Source organism: Delphinus delphis, chromosome 1 (assembly GCF_949987515.2).
Source record: "Delphinus delphis chromosome 1, mDelDel1.2, whole genome shotgun sequence".
NCBI lineage: Eukaryota > Metazoa > Chordata > Mammalia > Artiodactyla > Delphinidae > Delphinus > Delphinus delphis.
Genome location: NC_082683.1, coordinates 170547784 through 170567689, shown reverse-complemented (window position 1 = coordinate 170567689; position 19906 = coordinate 170547784). Strand labels below are relative to the sequence as shown.

At 38.6% G+C, this 19906-nt stretch overlaps 1 protein-coding gene across 3 annotated transcripts in view; it reads left to right on the top strand.

The window, feature by feature from the left end:
* Window positions 1–19060, top strand: part of KCTD3 (potassium channel tetramerization domain containing 3) — a 70924-nt gene extending 51864 nt beyond the window's left edge. Inside the window, exons 15-18 of one of the 3 annotated variants that reach the window (XM_059998380.1) lie at window positions 12360–12456; window positions 15806–15978; window positions 16070–16208; window positions 16943–19060. In XM_059998380.1, the coding sequence (XP_059854363.1) occupies window positions 12360–12456; window positions 15806–15978; window positions 16070–16208; window positions 16943–17504 (971 nt within the window). In that variant the 3' untranslated portion in view covers window positions 17505–19060. Of the gene's footprint in view, window positions 1–12359; window positions 12457–15805; window positions 15991–16069; window positions 16209–16942 lie in introns of all 3 variants that reach the window. The other 2 variants (XM_059998369.1, XM_059998389.1) reach the window with 2 other exon arrangements.
* The last annotated feature ends 846 nt before the right edge of the window (window positions 19061–19906 follow it).

Genomic DNA, 19906 nt, shown 5'->3' with positions numbered 1-19906 from the left:
ACAGAAGTTTAATCTTTTTCTGATTAAGTTCTATGAAGTCACAAAATATACATTTTTTTTGACTTTATGAAGGTACAAAAATGATACACATTTAATAGAAACAGTACTTTGAATTTTGAACTTTTCCCGGGCTAGGGATATGTGGTACCATATTCTCTCGTGGTGACAGGCGGCAGCAGCAGGCCAAAGTTCCCAGGCAGCCACGTGACCACAAAGGTAAACAAGTGATGTGCTTAGAATCAGTCTGTACCCACATAGCCATTCTCTTTTTCACTTTCAGTATTCAGTACATTACATGAGATATTCAATACTTTACTATAAAATGGACTCCGTATTAGATGATTTTGCCCAACTGTAGGCTAATGTGAGTGTTCTGAGCACACTTAAGGTAGGCTAGGGTAAGCTATGATGTTTGGTAGCTTAGGTGTACTAAATGCATTTTTTTTTTTTTTTTTTTTTTTTTGCGGTACGCGGGCCTCTCACTGTTGCGGCCTCTCCCGTTCAGGAGCACAGGCTCCAGACGCGCAGGCTCAGCGGCCATGGCTCACGGGCCCAGCCACTCCGCGGCATGTGGGATCTTCCCGGACCGGGACACGAACCCGTGTCCCCTGCATCGGCAGGCGGACTCTCAACCACTGCGCCACCAGGGAAGCCCCCCTAAATGCATTTTTGACTTAGGATATTTTCAATTTAGGAGTAATTTATCGGGACATAACCCCATCATAAGTTGAGGAAAATCTGTATTATAGCATCATTTTTCATTGTTTAAAAAGTTGAGGACTTTCGTGGTAGCGCGGTGGTTAAGAATCCGCCTGCCAATGCAGGGGACATGGGTTCGAGCCCTGGTCCGGGAAGAACCCACATGCCGTGGAGCAACTAAGCCCGTGCACCACAACTGCTGAAGCCCACAGGCCTAGAGCCTGTGCTCTGCCACAACAGAAGCCACCGCAGTGAGAAACCTGTGCACCGCAACGAAGAGTAGCCCCCGCTCGCCGCAACTAGAGGAAGCCCACGTGCAACAATGAAGACCCAATGCAGCCCAAAATAAATAAAAGTTGAGAGCACATTTTTTATCTTACTAGCATTTCCTGATTTAAGTGATATTATCTCCAAATGCTAACCACTTTTGTTTATAATTAAAAGCCATAATGGCTGTACACATTTGAAACTTGAAATACTTTTTTCCTTCGTTGCTAATAATTAACCTGAAAATAGATTTGAAGCTGGAAAGGGGCTGGTGTTCTTACATACTGAGAGTGGTTTTGATGGCATCCATTAGTAAACAGTGTAGGATGTCTCTACTGATTTCAGCAAAGGGTATATAAAGTTAGTTATAACAAATCAATTTCTCCCTACACCATACATACACACAAACAGTCTTCATGGAGGTAGATCATTTTCCTCAAGGATCTGTTTGAAGGAACTAATGCACCTTGTAGATCATCTTGTATAAGCAGAAATTATAGCACTGATGGAAAATGAGGAGTGGATCAGAATTGTTATGCATGAAACTATTAAATGTATGTCCATCAGGATATTTGCTCCCACAGTAAAGATTTCAAAAAGTTATCTTTAAGAAATGTAAGCTTCTGAAGAGAATTGTAGTACCACAGTCTTAGTATTTTTAGAAAGAGAACTGCTCAGTGTTGTCACTTTTATCAGTTGCTGTGCGATTCCAGTTCCCAGTGTGATGATAGGCACTGAAAGTTTTATTTGAACATTTTTTTTCCAGCTTTATTGAGATATAATTGACATATAACATAGTGTAAGTTAAAGGTGTAGCATCAACAGATATTGTGTACTTTTGCTCCAGGCATTAGAAATCTAAAAAATTGCAGTGAACATCGACTTACACTATAGTGAGCGGTGGGAATAAAAAGCAAACGATTGTATTTTGCACACTGCTCAAGTGCATAGGGCGGAAAGCCCCCAGGAGAGAGTGCTAGTCTGTGTGCTGGGTGTTGTAGCATACACTCACATTTAATCTTTTGGACAATTTTATGGGGTAGATCTTATCCCCACTTAACTTTGACAGAAACCAATGTTCAGGCAGAGCACTTCACAGAGGTCTTAATGTTGGAACTGAGAGAGGCGGCAGGGGGTGATGCTAGGAGTTTGAACTGAGATGTGAAGGTGTAAGTTCTAGGACAGGGACATTCCTGGAAGGGAAAGCAGCATGTTAAAAGGATAGAGGCCAATAGAACCTGGCAGGTTTGGCAAATGTCAAGAACGTCATTAATTGTTGGTATGTAGCTGAGAATAGTAGGACATGAGACTAGGTAGATAGGCAGGCGTCAGATCAGGGAGCACATGTGTAATGTGAATAAAAGATATTTAGAAGCAGCCCTGTAAATTACTTAAGACAGTCATATGTAAAATGTTTAAAAGGGCCAGGGAGATGTTTTTTCTTTTCTGTTCATAGTTTCGTTTAAAAAAAATATCCTAAGAGGTAGACATGTAGACTAGTGGAACAGAATAGAAAGTCCAGTGTCAGTGGGGGTGGTTGGGGTGGAGTGTAGATGGTAAAGGGGAATGGAGTAACAGATACTGGAAACAGCTGTGCCAGAAAGAAATGGAGCTAGTTAGAAGGTGAGTACATTCAAAGGTCATATTTTTGAGTCCTCTTCTTCCCCGTTGAAGATAACAGAGATGTAAGGATATTTTTTTGTGTTCTCTGAAGGAAAGGTGCTAATTAGGGCAAAAGTGTTGGGGAAACTATAAGAGGGGAGGTATGGATAATTACTTAAGGTATGAAGTTATGTGAGAATCTCACATCAGTAATAAAATTTGAGGGGGAGGGAAGATACAGTCCCGTAATCCTCTTTCCTAGTTATTTCACCCGTCGTCAATATTTTGACTTTGTTTATGGGTTATTGAGTGAGGACTGTCTTTTCATTTCAATAGAATTAGACTTCAGAGAGTTGTGCAGGAATTGGGCAACTGCATAGCTTAGTGAAAAGCCAGACAGCTTGGGTTTGGATTCCAGTTCCATCAAGTAGAACTTAAGAGATCTTTGGTTAACTAACCTGTTGGTGCCTTACTCTTCTCGTTTGTAAAATGGAGATGATAATAGTGCATCCTTTATGTGGTTGTTACGATGATTCAAATGAGTGATTTGTAAAGCATGTAGTGTGGTACATAGTAAGCATAAGTATTTGCTAACTAATAAGAGTGTTATTCTGTTTATTAATTAGGTATGATTCACATAAGATAACGGGATATACTATCTTTAAAAAATGTGTTGTACATCACATACTTTTTGTGAATGATGAGTTGATATTTAGCTAATGAGTATTGGGAAAGAATTATTAAAATTTTATGTGTAAGTTTTGCATAAAAACACTTTATATTGTTCACATTCTTTCTAAAACATATGAGCCATTTTCCTACCTTGCCAAGTACAATAAAGTAAAAATAATTGAATTTACCTTTTAGATTGAAATCCTTGAAGGGTACAACAGGCTCTGATAAATGAAATTCTACTTAATGAAGTTGTACTTTATTTTTTAAGATTTTGCATGTTAAGTTTTCAAAAAAAGTAACATCAATACATAAAGTAACTTCATTTATACATCCCTTTCTTGAAGTGATAAGAAACTGAGCACATTCTGAAAGATAGTAAATGTAGAGCTTCTATTTTAACAGGTCTCCTTCTAGTACTCTTAATGTATAGTCTCAAGCAAATTATTGCCTTCAGTTTTTACAGTCTTAGTGCATAAAATATAATTTTGAAGTTATATAAAAATTTTTATGAATTTTTGAATTATTTTTTTATACAGCAGGTTTTTTTAACATCTTTATTGGAGTATAATTGCTTTACAGTGGTATGTTAGTTTTTGCTTTATAACAAAGTGAATCAGCTATACATATACATATATCTCCAAATCTCTTCCCTCTTGGGTCTCCCTCCCTCCCACCTTCCCTATCCCACCCCTCTAGGTGGTCAAAATGCACCAAACTGATCTCCCTGTGCTATGCTGCTGCTTCCCACTAGCTATCAATTTTACATTTGGTAGTGTATATACGTCCATGCCACTCTCTCACTTTGTCCCAGCTTACCCTTCTCCCTTCCCATATCCTTAAGTACATTCTGTAGTAGGTCTGCGTCTTTATTCCTGTCCTGCCCCTAGGTTCTTCATAACCAGTTTTGTTTGTCTGACTTACTTCACTCTGTATGACAGACTCTAGGTCCATCCACCTCACTACAAATAACTCAATTTCGTTTCTTTTTATGGCTGAGTAATATTCCATTGTGTATATGTGCCACATCTTCTTTATCCATTCATCTGTTGATGGACACTTAGGTTCCTTCCATGTCCTGGTTATTGTAAATAGAGCTGCAGTGAACATTGTGGTACATGACTCTTTTTGAATTATGGTTTTCTCAGGGTATATGCCCAGTAGTGGGATTGCTGGGTCATATGGTAGTTCTGTTTTTGGTTTTTTAAGGAACCTACATGCTGTTCTCCATAGTGGCTGTACCAATTTACATTCCCACCAACAGTGCAAGAGGGTTCCCTTTTCTCCACACCCTCTCCAGCATTTATTTGTAGATTTTCATGATGGCCATTCTGACTGGTGTGAGGTGATAACTCATTGTGGTTTTGATTTGCATTTCTCTAATGATTAATGACGTTGACCGTTCTTTCGTGTGTTTGTTGGCAATCTGTACATCTTCTTTGGAGAAATGTCTATTTAGGTCTTCTGCCCATTTTTGGATTGGGTTGTTTGTTTTTTTGATATTGAGCTGCATGAGCTGCTTGTAAATTTTGGAGATTAATCCTTTGTCAGTTGCTTCATTTGCAAATATTTTCTCCCATTCTGAGGGTTGTCTTTTTTTTTTTTTTTTTTTTTTTGCGGTACGCAGGCCTCTCACTGTTGTGGCCTCTCCCATTGCGGAGCACAGGCTCCGGATGCGCAGTCAGTGGCCATGGCTCACAGGCCTACCCGCTCCGCGGCATGTGGGATCTTCCCGGATCAGGGCATGAACCCGTGTCCCCTGCACTGGCAGGTGGACTCTCAACCACCACGCCACCAGGGAAGCCCTGAGGGTTGTCTTTTCGTCTTGTTTATGGTTTCCTTTGCTGTGCAAAAGCTTTTAAGTTTCATTAGGTCCCATTTCTTTCTTTTTGTTTTTATTTCCATTTCTCGAGGAGGTGAGTCCAAAAGGATCTTGCTGTGATTTATGTCATAGAGTGTTCTGCCTATGTTTTCCTCTACGAGTTTTATAGTGTCTGGCCATACACTTAGGTTTTTAATCCATTTTGAGTTTATCTTTGTGTATGGTGTTAGGGAGTGTTCTAGTTTCATTCTTTTACATGCACCTGTCAAGTTTTCCCAGCACCACTTATTGAAGAGGCTATCCTTTCTCCACTGTACATTCCTGCCTCCTTTATCAAAAATAAGGTGACCATATGTGCATGGGTTTATCTCTGGGCTTTCTATCCTGTTCCATTGATTTATATTTCTTTTTTTGTGCCAGTACCATATTGTCTTCATTACTGTAGCTTTGTAATATAGTCTGAAGTCAGGGAGCCTGATTCCTCCAGCTCCGTTTTTCTTTCTCAAGATTGCTTTGGCTATTCGTGGTCTTCTGTGTTTTCATTACAAACTGTGAAGTTTTTTGTTCTACTTCTGTGAAAAATGCCAGTGGTAGTTTGATAGGTATTGCACTGAATCCCTAGATTGCTTTGGGTAGTATAGTCATTTTCACAATGTTGATTTCTTCCAATCCAAGAACATGGTCTATCTCTCCATCTGTTTATATCATCTTTAATTTCTTTCATCAGTGTCTTATAGTTTTCTGCATACAGGTCTTTTGTCTCCTTAGGTAGGTTTATTCCTAGATAATTTATTCTTTTTGTTGCAATGGTAAATGGGAGTGTTCCCTTAATTTTCTTTCAGATTTTTCATCATTAGTGTATAGGAATTCAAGAGATTTCTGTGCATTAATTTTGTATCCTGCTACTTTACCAAATTCATTGATTAGCTCTAGTAGTTTTCTGGTAGCATCTTTAGGATTCTCTATGTATAGTAGTAGCATGTCATCTGTAAAAAGTGACAGCTTTACTTCTTCCTTTCCGATTTGGAATCCTTTTATTTCTTTTTATTCTCTGATTGCTGTGGCTAAAACTTCCAAAACAATGTTGAATAATAGTGGTGAGAGTGGGCAACCTTGTCTTGTTCCTGATCTTAGTGGAAATGGTTTCTGTTTTTCACCATTGAGGACGATGTTAGCTGTGGGTTTGTCATATACGGCTTTTATTATATTGAGGTAAGTTCCCTCTATGCCTACTTTCTGGAGGGTTTTTATCATAAATGGGTGTTGAATTTTGTCGAAAGCTTTCTCTGCATCTATTGAGATACCATGTGGTTTTTATTCTTCAGTTTGTTAATGTGGTGTATCACATTAATTGGTCTGTTATATTGAAGAATCCTTGCATTCCTGTGATAAACCCCACTCGATCATGGTGTATGATCCTTTTAATGTGCTGTTGGAGTCTGTTTGCTAGTATTTTGTTGAGCATTTCTGTATCTATGTTCATCCGTGATATTGGCCTGTAGTTTTCTTTGTGACATCTTTGTCTGTTTTTGGTATCTGGTTGATGGTGGCCTTGTAGAATGAGTTTGGGAGTGTTCCTCCCTCTGCTATATTTTGGAAGAGTTTGAGAAGGGTAGATGTTAGCTTGTCTCTAAATGTTTGATAGAATTTGCCTGTGAAGCCATCTGGTCCTGGGCTTTTGTTTGTTGGATAGTTTTTAATCACAGTTTCAATTTCAGTGCTTGTGATTCATCTGTTTATATTTTCTGTTTCTTCCTGGTTGTCCTTTTCTAAGAATTTGTCCAATTCTTCCAGGTTGTCCATTTTATTGGCATATAGTTGCCTGTAGTAATCTCTCATGATCCTTTGTATTTCTGCAGTGCCAGTTGTTACTTCTTTTTCATTTCTAATTGTACTGATTTGAGGCTTCTCCCTTTTTTGCTTCATGAGTCTGGCTGATGGTTTATCAATTTTGTTCATCTTCTCAAAGAACCAGGTTTTAGTTTTTTTGATCTTTGCTATTGTTTCCTTCATTTCTTTTTCACTCATTTCTGATCTGATATTTATGATTTCTTTCCTTCTGCTAACTTAGGGGTTTTTTTGTTCTTCTTTCTATAATTGTTTTAGGTGTAACGTTAGGTTGTTTATTTGAGATGTTTCTTGTTTCTTAAGGTAGGATTGTATTGCTATAAACTTTCCTCTTAGAACTGCTTTTGCTGCATCCAGTATGTTTTGGGTTGCCGTGTTTTCATTGTCATTTGTTTCCTGGTAGTTTTTGATTTCCTCTTTGATTTCTTCAGTGATCTCTTGGTTATTAAGTAGTGTGTTATTTAGCCTCCATGTGTTTGTATTTCTTTCAGATTTTTTCCTGTAATTGATATCTAGTCTCATAGCGTTGTGGTCGGAAAAGATACTTGATACAATTTCAATTTTCTTAAATTTACCAAGGCTTGATTTGTGAGCCAAGGTATGATCTATCCTTGAGAATGTTCCATGAGCACTTGAGAAGAAAGTGTATTCTGTTGTTTTTGGATGGAATGTCCTATATATATCAGTTAAGTCCATCTTATTTCATGTATCATTTAAAGCTTGTGTTTCCTTATTTATTTTCATGTTGATGATCTGTCCATTGGTGAAAGTGGGGTGCTAAAGTCCCCTACTATGATTGTGTTACTGTCAATTTCCCCTTTTATGGCTGTTAGTATTTGCCTTATGTATTGAGGTGCTCCTATGTTGGGTGCATAAATATTGACCATTGTTATATCTTCTTCTTGGATCGATCCCTTTATCATTATGTAGTGTCCTTCTTTGTCTCTTGTAATAATCTTTGTTTTAAAGTCTATTTTGTCTGATACGAGAATTGCTACTCCAGCTTTCTTTTGATTTCCATTTGCATGGAATGTCTTTTTCCAAACCCTCACTTTCAGTCTGTGTGCGTCCTTAGGTCTGTAGTGGGTCTCTTGTAGACAGCACGTATACGGGTCTTGTTTTTGTATCCATTCAGCCAGTCTAAGTCTTTTGGTTGGAGCATTTAATCCATTTACGTTTAAGTTAATTATCGATATGTATGTTCATATTACCATTTTCTTAATTGTTTTGGGTGTGTTGTTGTAGATCTTTTCCTTCTCTTCTGTTTCCTGCCTAGAGAAGTTCCTTTAGCATTTGTTGAAAAGCTGGTTTGGTGGTGCTGAATTCTCTTAGCTTTTGCTTGTCTGTAAAGGTTTTAATTTTCCATTGAATCTGAATGAGATCCTTGCTGGGTAGAGTGATCTTCATTGTAGGTTTTTCCCTTTCATCACTTTAAATATGTCCTGCCAGTCCCTTCTGGCTTGCAGAGTTTCTGCTGAAAGATCAGCTGTTAACCTTATGGGGATTGCCTTGTATGTTATTTGTTGTTTTCCCCTTGCTGCTTTTAATATTTTTTCTTTGTATTTAATTTTTGATAGTTTGATTAATATGTGTCTTTGTATGTTTCTCCTTGGATTTATCCTGTATGGGAGTCTCTGTGCTTCCTGGACTTGATTAACTATTTCCTTTCCCATATTAGGGAAGTTTTCAACTATAATCTCTTCAAATATTTTCTCAGTCCCTTTCTTTTCCTCTTATTCTTCTAGGACCTCTATAATTTGAATGTTGGTGCATTTAATGTTGTCCCAGAGGTCTGTGAGACTGCCCCTAATTCTTTTCATTCTTTTTTCTTTATTCTGCTCTGCAGTAGTTATTTCCACAATTTTATCTTTCAGGTAACTTATCTGGAATATCTACCTCAGTTATTCTGCTATTGTTTCCTTCTAGAGAATTTTTAATTTCATTTATTGTGTTGTTCATCATTGTTTGTTTGCTCTTTAGTTCTTCTGTTTACAAGATTTTGGATCATCTTTACTATCATTATTCTGAATTCTTCTTCAGGTAGACTGCCTATTTCCTCTTCATTTGTTTGGTCTGGTGGGTTTTTACCTTCTTCATCTGCTGTGTGTTTCTCTGTCTTCTCATTTTGCTTAACTCACTGTGTTTCGGGTCTCCTTTTCGCAGGCTGTAGGTTCGTAGTTCCTGTTTTCGGTGTCTGTCCCCAGTGGCAAAGGTTGTTTCAGTGGGTTGTGTAGGCTTCCTGGTGGAGGGGACTAGTGCCTGTGTTCTGGTGGGTGAGGCTGGATCTTGTCTTTCTGGTGGGCAGGTCCGCATCCGGTGGTGTGTTTTGTGGTGTCTGTGACCTTATTTTGATTTTAGGTAGCCTTTCTGCTAGTGGGTGGGGTTGTGTTCCTGTCTTGCTAGTTGTTTGGCATAGCGTGTCCTGCACTGTAGCTTGTAGGTCGTTGAGTGGAGCTGGGTCTTGGCGTTGAGACGGAGATCTATGGGAGATGTTCGCCATTAGATAGTACATGGAGCCGGGAGGTCTCTGGTGGACCAGTGTCTGGAACTCGGCTCTCCCATCTCATAGGCACAGGCCTGACACCTGACCAGAGCACCAAGACCCTGTCATCTACATGGCTCAGAATAAAAGGGAGAAAAAAAGGAAAGAAAATAAATAAACAAAATAAAGTTATTTAAAAAAATGATTAAAAATTTAAAAAATTAAAAAGTAATTTAAAAAAACAGAAAGAAGAGAGCCAAACCAAAACAGAAATCCACCAATGATAAGAAGCGCTAAAAACGATACTAAAAAAATAAATAAGTAAAAGGACAGACAGAACCCTAGCACAAATGGTAAAAGCAAAGCTATACAGACAAAATCACATACAGAAGCATACACATACACACTCAGAAAAAGAGAAAAAGGGAAAAAATATATATCGTTGCTCCCAAAGTCCACCCCCTCATTTTGTGATGATTCGTTGTCTATTCGGGTATCCCACAGATGCAGGGTACATCACGTTGATTGTGGAGATTTAATCCGCTGCTCCTGAGGCTGCTGGGGGAGATTTCCCTTTCTCTTCTTTGTTCGCACAGCTCCCAGGGGCTCAGCTTTGGATTTGGCCCCGCCTCTGCATGTAGGTCGCCTGAGGGCGTCTGTTCTTCGCTCAGACAGGACGGGGTTAAAGGAGCCGCTGATTCGGAGGCTCTGGCTCACTCAGGCCGTGGGGAGGGAGGGGTATGGAGTGTGGGGCAAGCCTGCGGCGGCAGAGGCCAGCATGACGTTGCACCAGCCTGAGGCGTGCCGTGTGTTCTCCCGGGGGAGTTGTCCCTGGATCACGGGACCCTGGCAGTGGCGGGCTGCGCAGGCTCCCATTAGGGGAGGCGTGTATAGTGACCTGTGCTTGCACACAGGCTTCTTGGTGGCTGCAGCAGCAGCCTTAGCATTTCATGCCCGTCTCTGGTTTCCACGCTGATAGCCATGGCTCACACCCGTTTCTGGAGCTCATTTAGGCGGCGCTGTTAATCCCCCCTCCTTGCGCACCAGGAAACAAAGAGGCAAGAAAAAGCCTCTTGCCTCTTTGGCAGCTCCAGACTTTTTCCCGGACTCCCTCCTGGCTAGCCGTGGTGCACTAACCCCCTGCAGGCTGTGTTCACGCCGTCAACCCCATTCCTCTCCCTGGGATCTGACCGAAGCCCGAGCCTCGGCTTTCAGCCCCTGCCCGCCCCGGCGGGTGAGTAGACAAGCCTCTCGGGCTGGTGAGTGCTGGTCGGCACCGATCCTCTGTGCAGGAATCTCTCCGCTTTGCCCTCCGCACCCCTGTTGCTGTGCTCTCCTTTGTGGCTCCAAAGCTTCCCCCCTCTGCCATGCGCAGTCTCCGCCCGTGAAGGGGCTTCTAGTGTGTGGAAACCTTTCCTCCTTCACAGCTCCCTCCCACTGGTGCAGGTCCTGTCCCTATTCTTTTGTCTCTGTTTTTTCTTTTTTCTTTTGCCATACCCAGGTACGTGGGGAGTTTCTTGCCTTTTGGGAAGTCTGAGGTCTTCTGCTAGCGTTCAGTAGTTGTTCTGTAGGGATTGTTCCACATGTAGATGTATTCCTCATGTATTTTTGGGGAGGAGGGTGATCTCCACGTCTTACTCCTCTGCCATCTTGAATGAACCCCCAGCAGGTTATTATCCATTTTATACTTATTAGTGTATATATGTCAATCCCAATCTCTCAATTCATCACACCATCACCCCCTCGCCTCTTTCCCCCCTTGGTGTCCATATGTTTGTTTTCCACATCTGTGTATCAATTTCTGCCCTGCAAACAGGTTCATCTGTACCATTTTTCTAGGTTCCACATAAATGCATTAATATATGATACTTGTTTTTCTCTTCTGACTTACTTCACTCTGTATGACAGTCTCTGGGTCCATCCACATCTCTACAAATGACCCAATTTCCTTCCTTTTAATGGCTGAGTAATATACCATTGTATATATGTACTGCATCTTCTTTATCCATTCGTCTGTTGATGGACATTTAGGTTTCTTCCATGACCTGGCTATTGTAAATAGTGCTGCAATGAACAATGGGGTGCATGTGTCTTTTTGAATTATGGTTTTTTCTGGGTATATGCCCAGTAGCAGGATTGCTGGGTCGTATGGTAGTTCTATTCGTCGTTTTTTAAGGAACCTCCATACTGTTCTCCATAGTGGCTGTATCAGTTTACATTCCAACCAACAGTGCAAGAGGGTTCCCTTTTATGCTCACCCTCTCCAGCATTTGTTGTTTGTAGATTTTCTGATGATGCCCATCCTAGCTGGTGTGAGGTGATACCTCACTGTAGTTTTGATTTGCATTTCTCTAATAATTAGTGATGTTGAGCAGCTTTTCATGTGCTTCCTGGCCATCTGTATGTCTTCTTTGGAGAAATGTCTTTAGGTGTTCAGTCAACTTTTGGATTGGTTTTTTTTTTTTAATATTGAACTGCATGAGCTGTTTATATATTTTGGAGATTAATCCTTTGTCCGTTGATTTGTTTGCAAATGTTTTCTCCCATTCTGAGGATTGTCTTTTCGTCCATGTTTGTAGTTTCCTTTGCTGTGCAAAAGCTTTTGTTTCATTAGATCCCACTTGTTTATTTATTTATTTTTTATTTCCATCACTCTAGGAGGTGGATCAAAAAAGATCTTGCTGTGATTTATGTCAAAGTGTGTTCTTCCTATGTTTTCCTGTAAGAGTTTTATAGTGTCCAGTCTTACATTTAGGTCTCTGATCCATTTTGAGTTATTTTTTAAAAAAATTTCTGATGCAAGGTGAACTACTTGTAGTGTTGCATTTTGTGTCTGATTTTGACGTGGAATGCAATGCCACAATGACAGGCATGAAGATTTTTTTTTTTTCAAAATTAATGTTCCTTTTTTTAAATGAAACCTGTTAAGTTTTAATTAACTTTTGCCATTTTGTTTTCTGACCCAAGGGCCTTTTGGAGAGCGAGATGATCAACAGGTGTTTATCCAGAAAGTTGTTCCCATCACTAACAAACTGTTTGTAAGACTCTCATCTACTGGGAAGAGGTAACACTTTACTGTAAAGATATTATATTCAGAAGTCACATTTGTCTTGCAAAACACGTTAAGTCATTTGACACTTATAAATAGTGGTATCAGAAACAGATCTTTGAGAGAGACGTCTATTCTTTATCTTGTGGTCATTTTAACTTAAAGTTAATACAGTATACTTAGTGCTTATTCTCTACAATCTACTTATGATTTTCACTGCTGTGGACTTTTAGGAAGGACTAGTGATATAGTAGAACAGATACACAGTGAATTGGATGGTAGACAAGTGAAATTCTAATTCTGGCACTTCCTCTTACTAGCTATGTAAATTCAACTTAACTTACTTTGTTTCTGTGAGCCTCAGTTTCTTTTAAAGTTTAACTACCTTGCCAAGATTTCACTGAGTGAAAAACATGCAAAAACACCTTGCATAGTCCCTGACTATAATTGATGCTCAATAGGAGTTTTAGTTTCCTCTTTTTCATTTGACTAAAATCTTACTTCACTTAAAATTATTATTTACAGCCTCAAACATATTGTGCTGTAACATTTCTCCTCTTTAAGAACAAAATTTTTTGTATGTCAAGGAAGTGAAAAAAGTAAAATTCCTATTAGTAGTTACTAAGTAGGTTACAAATTTTTATATCAATGTTACTAATGCTAGTGACATTTTAAATAATTTCTCTATTATCTTCAGGATGTGATCGCTGATTTCTTAATATTTTAATGATAAAGTCTTTGAGATAAATTTTCTTTCCATCAAAGTTCATTGCATGTAGTCATCAGTGATTGTTAAATGAATTGATTCCAGAAAATGATTTTTGTGTTCTAAACTTTTTTTTTTTTTTTTAAGAAAATGTTATTAGGAAGCTACAGTGTAGTTACAGGCCAAATTTGTATCTGGAGAAATGCGTCCCTGCACTTTAGTGTTGGTGTACGTGTTGGGTGAAGAAGCTGCCCAATGGTTTGAAGCTGCTGTTACAACAGCGTTCTCTAACAATGTAGTCTTTCACAGTCTTCTTCAGTGCTCATGTCCTCTCCAGTGTTGTTCTGTCCCTAAGTATGGTTCTGTCACTTCCAACAATAGCAGAGTGTTGTAATCAACTACAATTTCTGCATGATAAAACAAGTTTTATATAGTTTTTAAGTTTATGATTCCAGAGGGAAAGCTATAGTTGTAAAGATAGTATAAGCCAAGGAGCCAGGTTGGAAATGTTTTTTTCTCTCATTTAAAGTCCAGGCCCTTATATTCTTTTTCATATTCTTTTCCACTATGGTTTGTCACAGGATCCTGACTATAGTTCCCTGTGCTATACAGTGGGACCTTGTTTATCCACCCTATATATAATAGTTTGCATCTGCTAATCCCAAACTCCCAGTCCATCCCTCCTCTCCCTTGGCAACCACAAGTCTGTTCTCTATGCCTGTTTCTAGTTCATAAATAAGTTCATGTGTCATATTTTAGATTCCACATAAAAGTGATACATGAGATTTGTCTTTGACTTCACTTAGTATGATAATCTCTGTGTCCATCCATGTTGGTACAAATGGCATTATTTCATTCTTTTTTTTATGGCTGAGTTAGTATTCCATTGTATACAGGTATCTTCTTTATCCATTCAACTGTCGATGGACATTTAGGTTGTTTCCATGTCTTGGCTATTGTGAATAGTGATGCTGTGAAATAGAGGTGCATGTATCTTTTAGAGTTTTGTCTGGATATACGCCCAGGAGTAGGATTGCTGGATCATATGGCAACTCTGTTTTTAGTTTAAGGAACCTCCATACTGTTCTCCATAGTGGCTGTACCAACTTACATTCCTGCCATCAGTGTAGGAGGGTTCCCTTTTTGGTCTTCTGCCCATTTTTTGATTGGGTTGTTTTTTTGTATTAAGTTGTATGAGCTGTTTGTATATTTTGGAAACTAAGCCCTTGTTGGTCGCATCATTTGCAAATGTTTTCTCCCAGTCTGTAGGTTGTGTTTTCATTTTGTTTATGGTTTCCTTTACTGTACTAAAGCTTGTAAGTTTGATTAGATCCCATTTATTTATTTTTGCTTTTATTTCTATTTGCCTTGGGAGACTGACTTCAGAAAACATTGGTACGAATTATGCTAGAGAATGCTTATTAGCCTGTGTTCTCTTCTAGGAATGTGATGGTATCATGTCTTATTTTTAAGGTCTTTAAGCCATTTTGAGTTTATTTTTGTGTATGATGTGAGGGCATGTTTTACCGTCATTGATTTGCATGAGGCTGTCGCAACTGTTTTCTTAATTATTATTTACAGGGGGACATCTTTATCCAGGACTTCCCCCTGCAGGTGGATACCACAATCCCCTGATACTTAAGTCCCTTATATAAAGGGACAGTCAGCCCTCTGTGTCTGTGGGTTGTAGTACAGTCAGCCCTCTGTGTCTGTGGGTTCCACATTATGGAGGGCTGACTGTAGTTTTAAACAGAAACAGGAATCTAGATTTTTAAAAATATTTTGTCAATTCAGGTATTATTGAAAAATAACTACATTAACAAAAATAGAAAAGTGATCATCTTGATAAACACAGAAAAAACATTTGACAGTTCAGCAACCATTTATGATTTTTAAAGAAGAATCCTAGCACTTAATAAAGGGCAAATTTATTAATCTGATAAATAATATCTGCAAAAGTAATTGTAGCAAACCTCATGCTCAATGGTGAAATACTAGCTTTTGCCTTGAGATTGGGAATGAGACTGGGATGGGCTCTGTCACTCGCTATATGTGGGCATTGCAGGAATGAACTCCCCCCTTACCCTCCACCATCCTTTTCCCTGCCTGCTAGGAAGCTCAGCTAAGCTTCATATTCTGTTCCTATGTTTTTCACATTAATATGAGTTGTTTTTCCTCTTCCTCCTTTATTTCCGGACCTTGCATTTGCCTGGCACTAATTAATTGTTAATAATCTTTTTTTTTTTTTAAATAAGCCTCCTCAACTTTGTTTTGAAGTAGGCTGGGATAAATGTTTCAATCAAGTACAATTCTGTTAACCCTTCTATGGCTTTGGGACATCATTTACTGACATTATTGCTTGGTCTCCTCATTTGTCAAATGTGGATAATTGCTCTTTGTCAGGTTCTTTTATCTTTTATGAAAAAAATCAATGAAGATAGCTATAAAAATGCTTTGAAAAAGTTGAGTGAGTATTAATATATTAGAGATACAAAGCTTGAATTTTATTCCCGTTGACTCTCTTTGACTCCTTTAAATCTGTTTTATATGTGTGGAAGAGTCAACTGTAACTTTGCAAAGAGACAATTAATTTAAAAATCTGAATTATAAAATGTAATTTGTTCCTCATGGTTTACAACTGTACAATATCTTTTGCAGAATCTGTGAGATCCAAGCTGTTGACTGTACTACAATATCCTCATTTACAGTGAGAGAATGTGAGGGCTCCAGTAGGATGGGCTCAAGGCCAAGGCGCTACTTGTTCACGGGCCACACAAATGGCAGCATTCAGATGTGGGATCTGACCACTGCCATGGATATGGTTAACAAAAGTGAGGATAAGGGTAGGTTCCATATGGAAAGGTGTTTGGCACAGGGTAGGCTTTTGACATAAGTGATTATAGTGATGTATGTTTTCCTAAGATGTAGGTGGTCCGACTGAAGAGGAGCTACTCAAATTACTGGATCAGTGTGATCTGAGCACATCTCGCTGTGCTACTCCTAATATCAGTCCAGCAACTTCTGTGGTTCAGCACAGCCGTCTTCGTGAATCAAATTCTAGGTAGGTCTGAATTGATTGCTTTGGGAAAATTGGCTGAGCTATTGTAACCACATAGTTCTTTAAAGCCAAATTTTTCAAAGTACATTTTAAATTCATACTTTATGTTGCTTTTTAATTTTTTTTTTACTAAATTTCTCATCTATATGCATGTTTCTTTTCATAAAAAAACCATTTTTGGCCCTTTTATTTTGTGAATTGCTGCCAATTTGAATTATTATGTGATCAAGAATTCATTCAAAGGAAATTAGAAAAATCACATGTCCCCTTAGATGGTATGTGGAACTGGTGTTCCTATTGCCTAGGGACATATTAATAAAAATGATTACATTATCTGGTCTAATCTTACTTTGTCATTGTATTAAAAGTACATAATGCCTTAGTATATTGTTTTAGTTAACCATATTTTTTAAAAATTCCAAAATCTGAATTAAGGGCCAAATACTGAAACTGTTGGTTCCACATTGGTTTTAAAGGTGTTTTCCCCAGCTTTTTTTCAGCTATTCAAAAATCTAGCTTCATTGCGAATATATATGTATGGTGTATTGTTTGCATTGTTAATTTTATACACACACATACAGTACATAGCGTGCTTAAAATACATTTTTATATATGTAAATAAGGATATAGCATTCATTATAAAATCTATATGTTTTAACTGGTAGTTTAATGAATGAGATGTGCCCCTGAAAAATCCCAGAAAGAAATGTGAGCTGTAATTATTAACTATATTTCAGTCTTCAGCTCCAGCACCATGAAACCATCCATGAAGCAGCTACTTACGGTTCCATGAGGCCTTACAGAGAAAGTCCCTTGTTAGCAAGAGCAAGGAGGACTGAGAGCTTTCACAGTTACAGGGACTTCCAGACTGTGAACTTGAACAGAAATGTAGAAAGAGCTGTCCCTGAAGATGGTAACTTGGGTCCAGTACAAGCTGAAGTGAAGCGGGCAACAGGGGAATGTAATGTGTATGAGAGAAAGTCTCCTGGAACCGAAGTTAAAAGTTTGAGAGAATCAGATAGTGGAGTGGAGGTGCATAAAATAGCTGAAGGTTTTCTAGAATCCAAGAAAAGGTCATCAGAAGATGAAAATGAAAATAAAGTGGAGTTACGGAAGAAAGGAGGATTTGAAGGAGGAGGATTCCTTGGAAGAAAGAAAGTCCCCCACCTGGCATCCTCACCAAGTACCTCTGATGGAGGAACTGACTCACCAGGTACTGCATCCCCATCTCCTACGAAGACTACTCCATCTCCTCGGCACAAAAAAAGTGATTCTTCAGGTCAAGAATACAGCTTGTGAAAACTCAGCAAAATGAGTAGTTTCATTAATTTAGAGGAGAGTTAAACTTTACTGGAGTTCAACACATTAGCTTTTACACCAAAACTTTACAAATTAAGATTGGCCTTCATTCAGTATCTTTTTGACAGAATTACCTGGGGTAAGGAGATAACCATATCATCTCTTCAGATCTTTTGGAAATTTTTTTTAGTTTTACAGGCACATTTAATAGATCATTTGTAAAGCAGGAGTCTACTTCAGTGTTTACTCTGTGGATTTTGGAACCATAGTACCATGTCTTAATAAGATGGTGCCCATATAGATGAGCGTCCCCTTAGAGTGTGGGAACCAACATTCCTAATGTTGATCATGCCTGAGATTTGTCTTGCAATGTTATATTAAGCAAACTATATAATTCTCTTTGGAGCTTAGTCTCCCAACCCTTATTGTGATTGCAAAGTGGTTTACCAGGTATTTAATGAGGTGCTATGTTTGTGAAAAAATATGTAATTCAAAAACACTATTGAATACCAGATTACTCTGTGTAGTAGGAAGTCCTTTAGGATAATTTTACTTTAATTGTGGTCATTTTCTGATTCTCATTGTTGGAGTTCTTAAATCTTAGCAAGCATCACCAATATTAAATAGGTCAAAAGTTTAAACTTTCTTTAAAGTTGGAGCAATTGTCTGTGTTTGAACAGATGAAGTAAAAATAATAAAGACAGCTTTGAGTGACCACAGAGGAAAACTGTACCAGTTGCTAGTCTGCCTTGTTTTAGGAGCCACCATGTTTTTTTCCTGTGTTAATAATCAAGATAATTAAATTAGAATGTGGCCATTTTGTTAAGCTTGAGACTGCAGTTCTGAATTTTTTGGTTAAAGGTTTTGGCTGCTGTAGAAATATTTTAAATATATTTTGAATTATAAGAACAAAAAAATTTTTGTATTTTTTTCCATTTAACTGGAATGATTTCCAAGTTTCTGCAAATAAGGTAATTGTAAATTTAAAGCATTAAGCATTTATTGGTGAATAATGTATATATTCCCATTCTGAGAAATATAAGTGGATCAAGTCAAAATAAATAAAGTTTCCTATATTGCCAGTGGTTTCACAGCCATTCTCTTGTATTTGTCAATTAAGTCAAATAAAAGTGATTAAGACTGTGTTTTCAAGTTATTCAAGGAACAGTTATCCTGTTTAAAGTGCACCTACCGTGAGTTTGTTCATGTCTTTGCTTTTTCCCATAATAAAAGGGAAGGGAAGAGGGAGCAATTTATATGTATGAAAACAAACTAACTTGTATTACCAATGAGGGGAAATATTGTTAGGCAAAGCATAATTTCATTATTACTAAGGATTGTAATTATCTCTTACAGACTTCTTTCTCATTATGATCCTCATGTTAAAGTTAGGTGGGCAAGTAAGAAAACGTTACAAATTGATTGTTTTTACCCAACCTTTTCCAAGAGTAAAAGGCCACTGGAAGTTTCTTTTAAAGAATTATGTAGTAAAATCTTATAAAAAGGCAGTTCACTATACCATTATTCCGTACTATATTTGCATTATACTACAAATCTTATCTCTCACTTAACAAGAGCTTGAACCTTGATGTTATAGCAGGAACTTGAGTCTACTCTGACACTTAACTTGTAACCTTGAGCAGATTATAATGAAAAAACTTAGGCATAGCAGGGATAATTACCTTATTAGAGTTTTTGAGACTGAAAGGGGAAAAAAACCTCCACAGCCACCTGCACGCCACAACCTCCTCTCTTCCTCATCTGTGCTGTGAACTTCGAGAACAGGAACATCTTTAACACTGTCCATCATTGTAAGGAAGAAGAGGCAGATTTTAGAAGAAAGGCCATGTGAGGACTCAGAAGATGGCCACCTACAAGAGCACTCTCACCAGAAACCAACCCTGACAGCACCTCGATTTCAGACTTACAGCCTCCAGAACCGTGAACAGAGAATTTCAGACAAGATGGTGGAGTTGGAGGACCTTTAGCTCACCCTCACCTCCTGGGCACACCAAAATCACAACTAATTAACTGCTGAAAAAACATCAGTAAAAAAGACTAGAATCTCCCCCCAACCCCAACCAAAATTCTACATCCAGACGTAAAGAAGAAACCATGAGACAGTAGGAGGGGTGCACTCACAGTATAATCAAATCCCATACCACCCAGGTGGACAACCCACAAACTGGAGAATAATTATATCACAGAACTTCTCCTGCAGGAATGAGAGCTCTGAGCCCCACGCCAGGCTCCCCAGCCTAGGGGTCAGTCATTGGGAGGAGGAACCTCTAGAGCATTTGCCTTTGAAGGCCTGTGGGGCTTGATTGCAGGAGCTCCACAGGACTGGGGCAAATAGTCACTCCACTGTTGGAGGGTGCACACAAGGTCCCACACTCACCAGT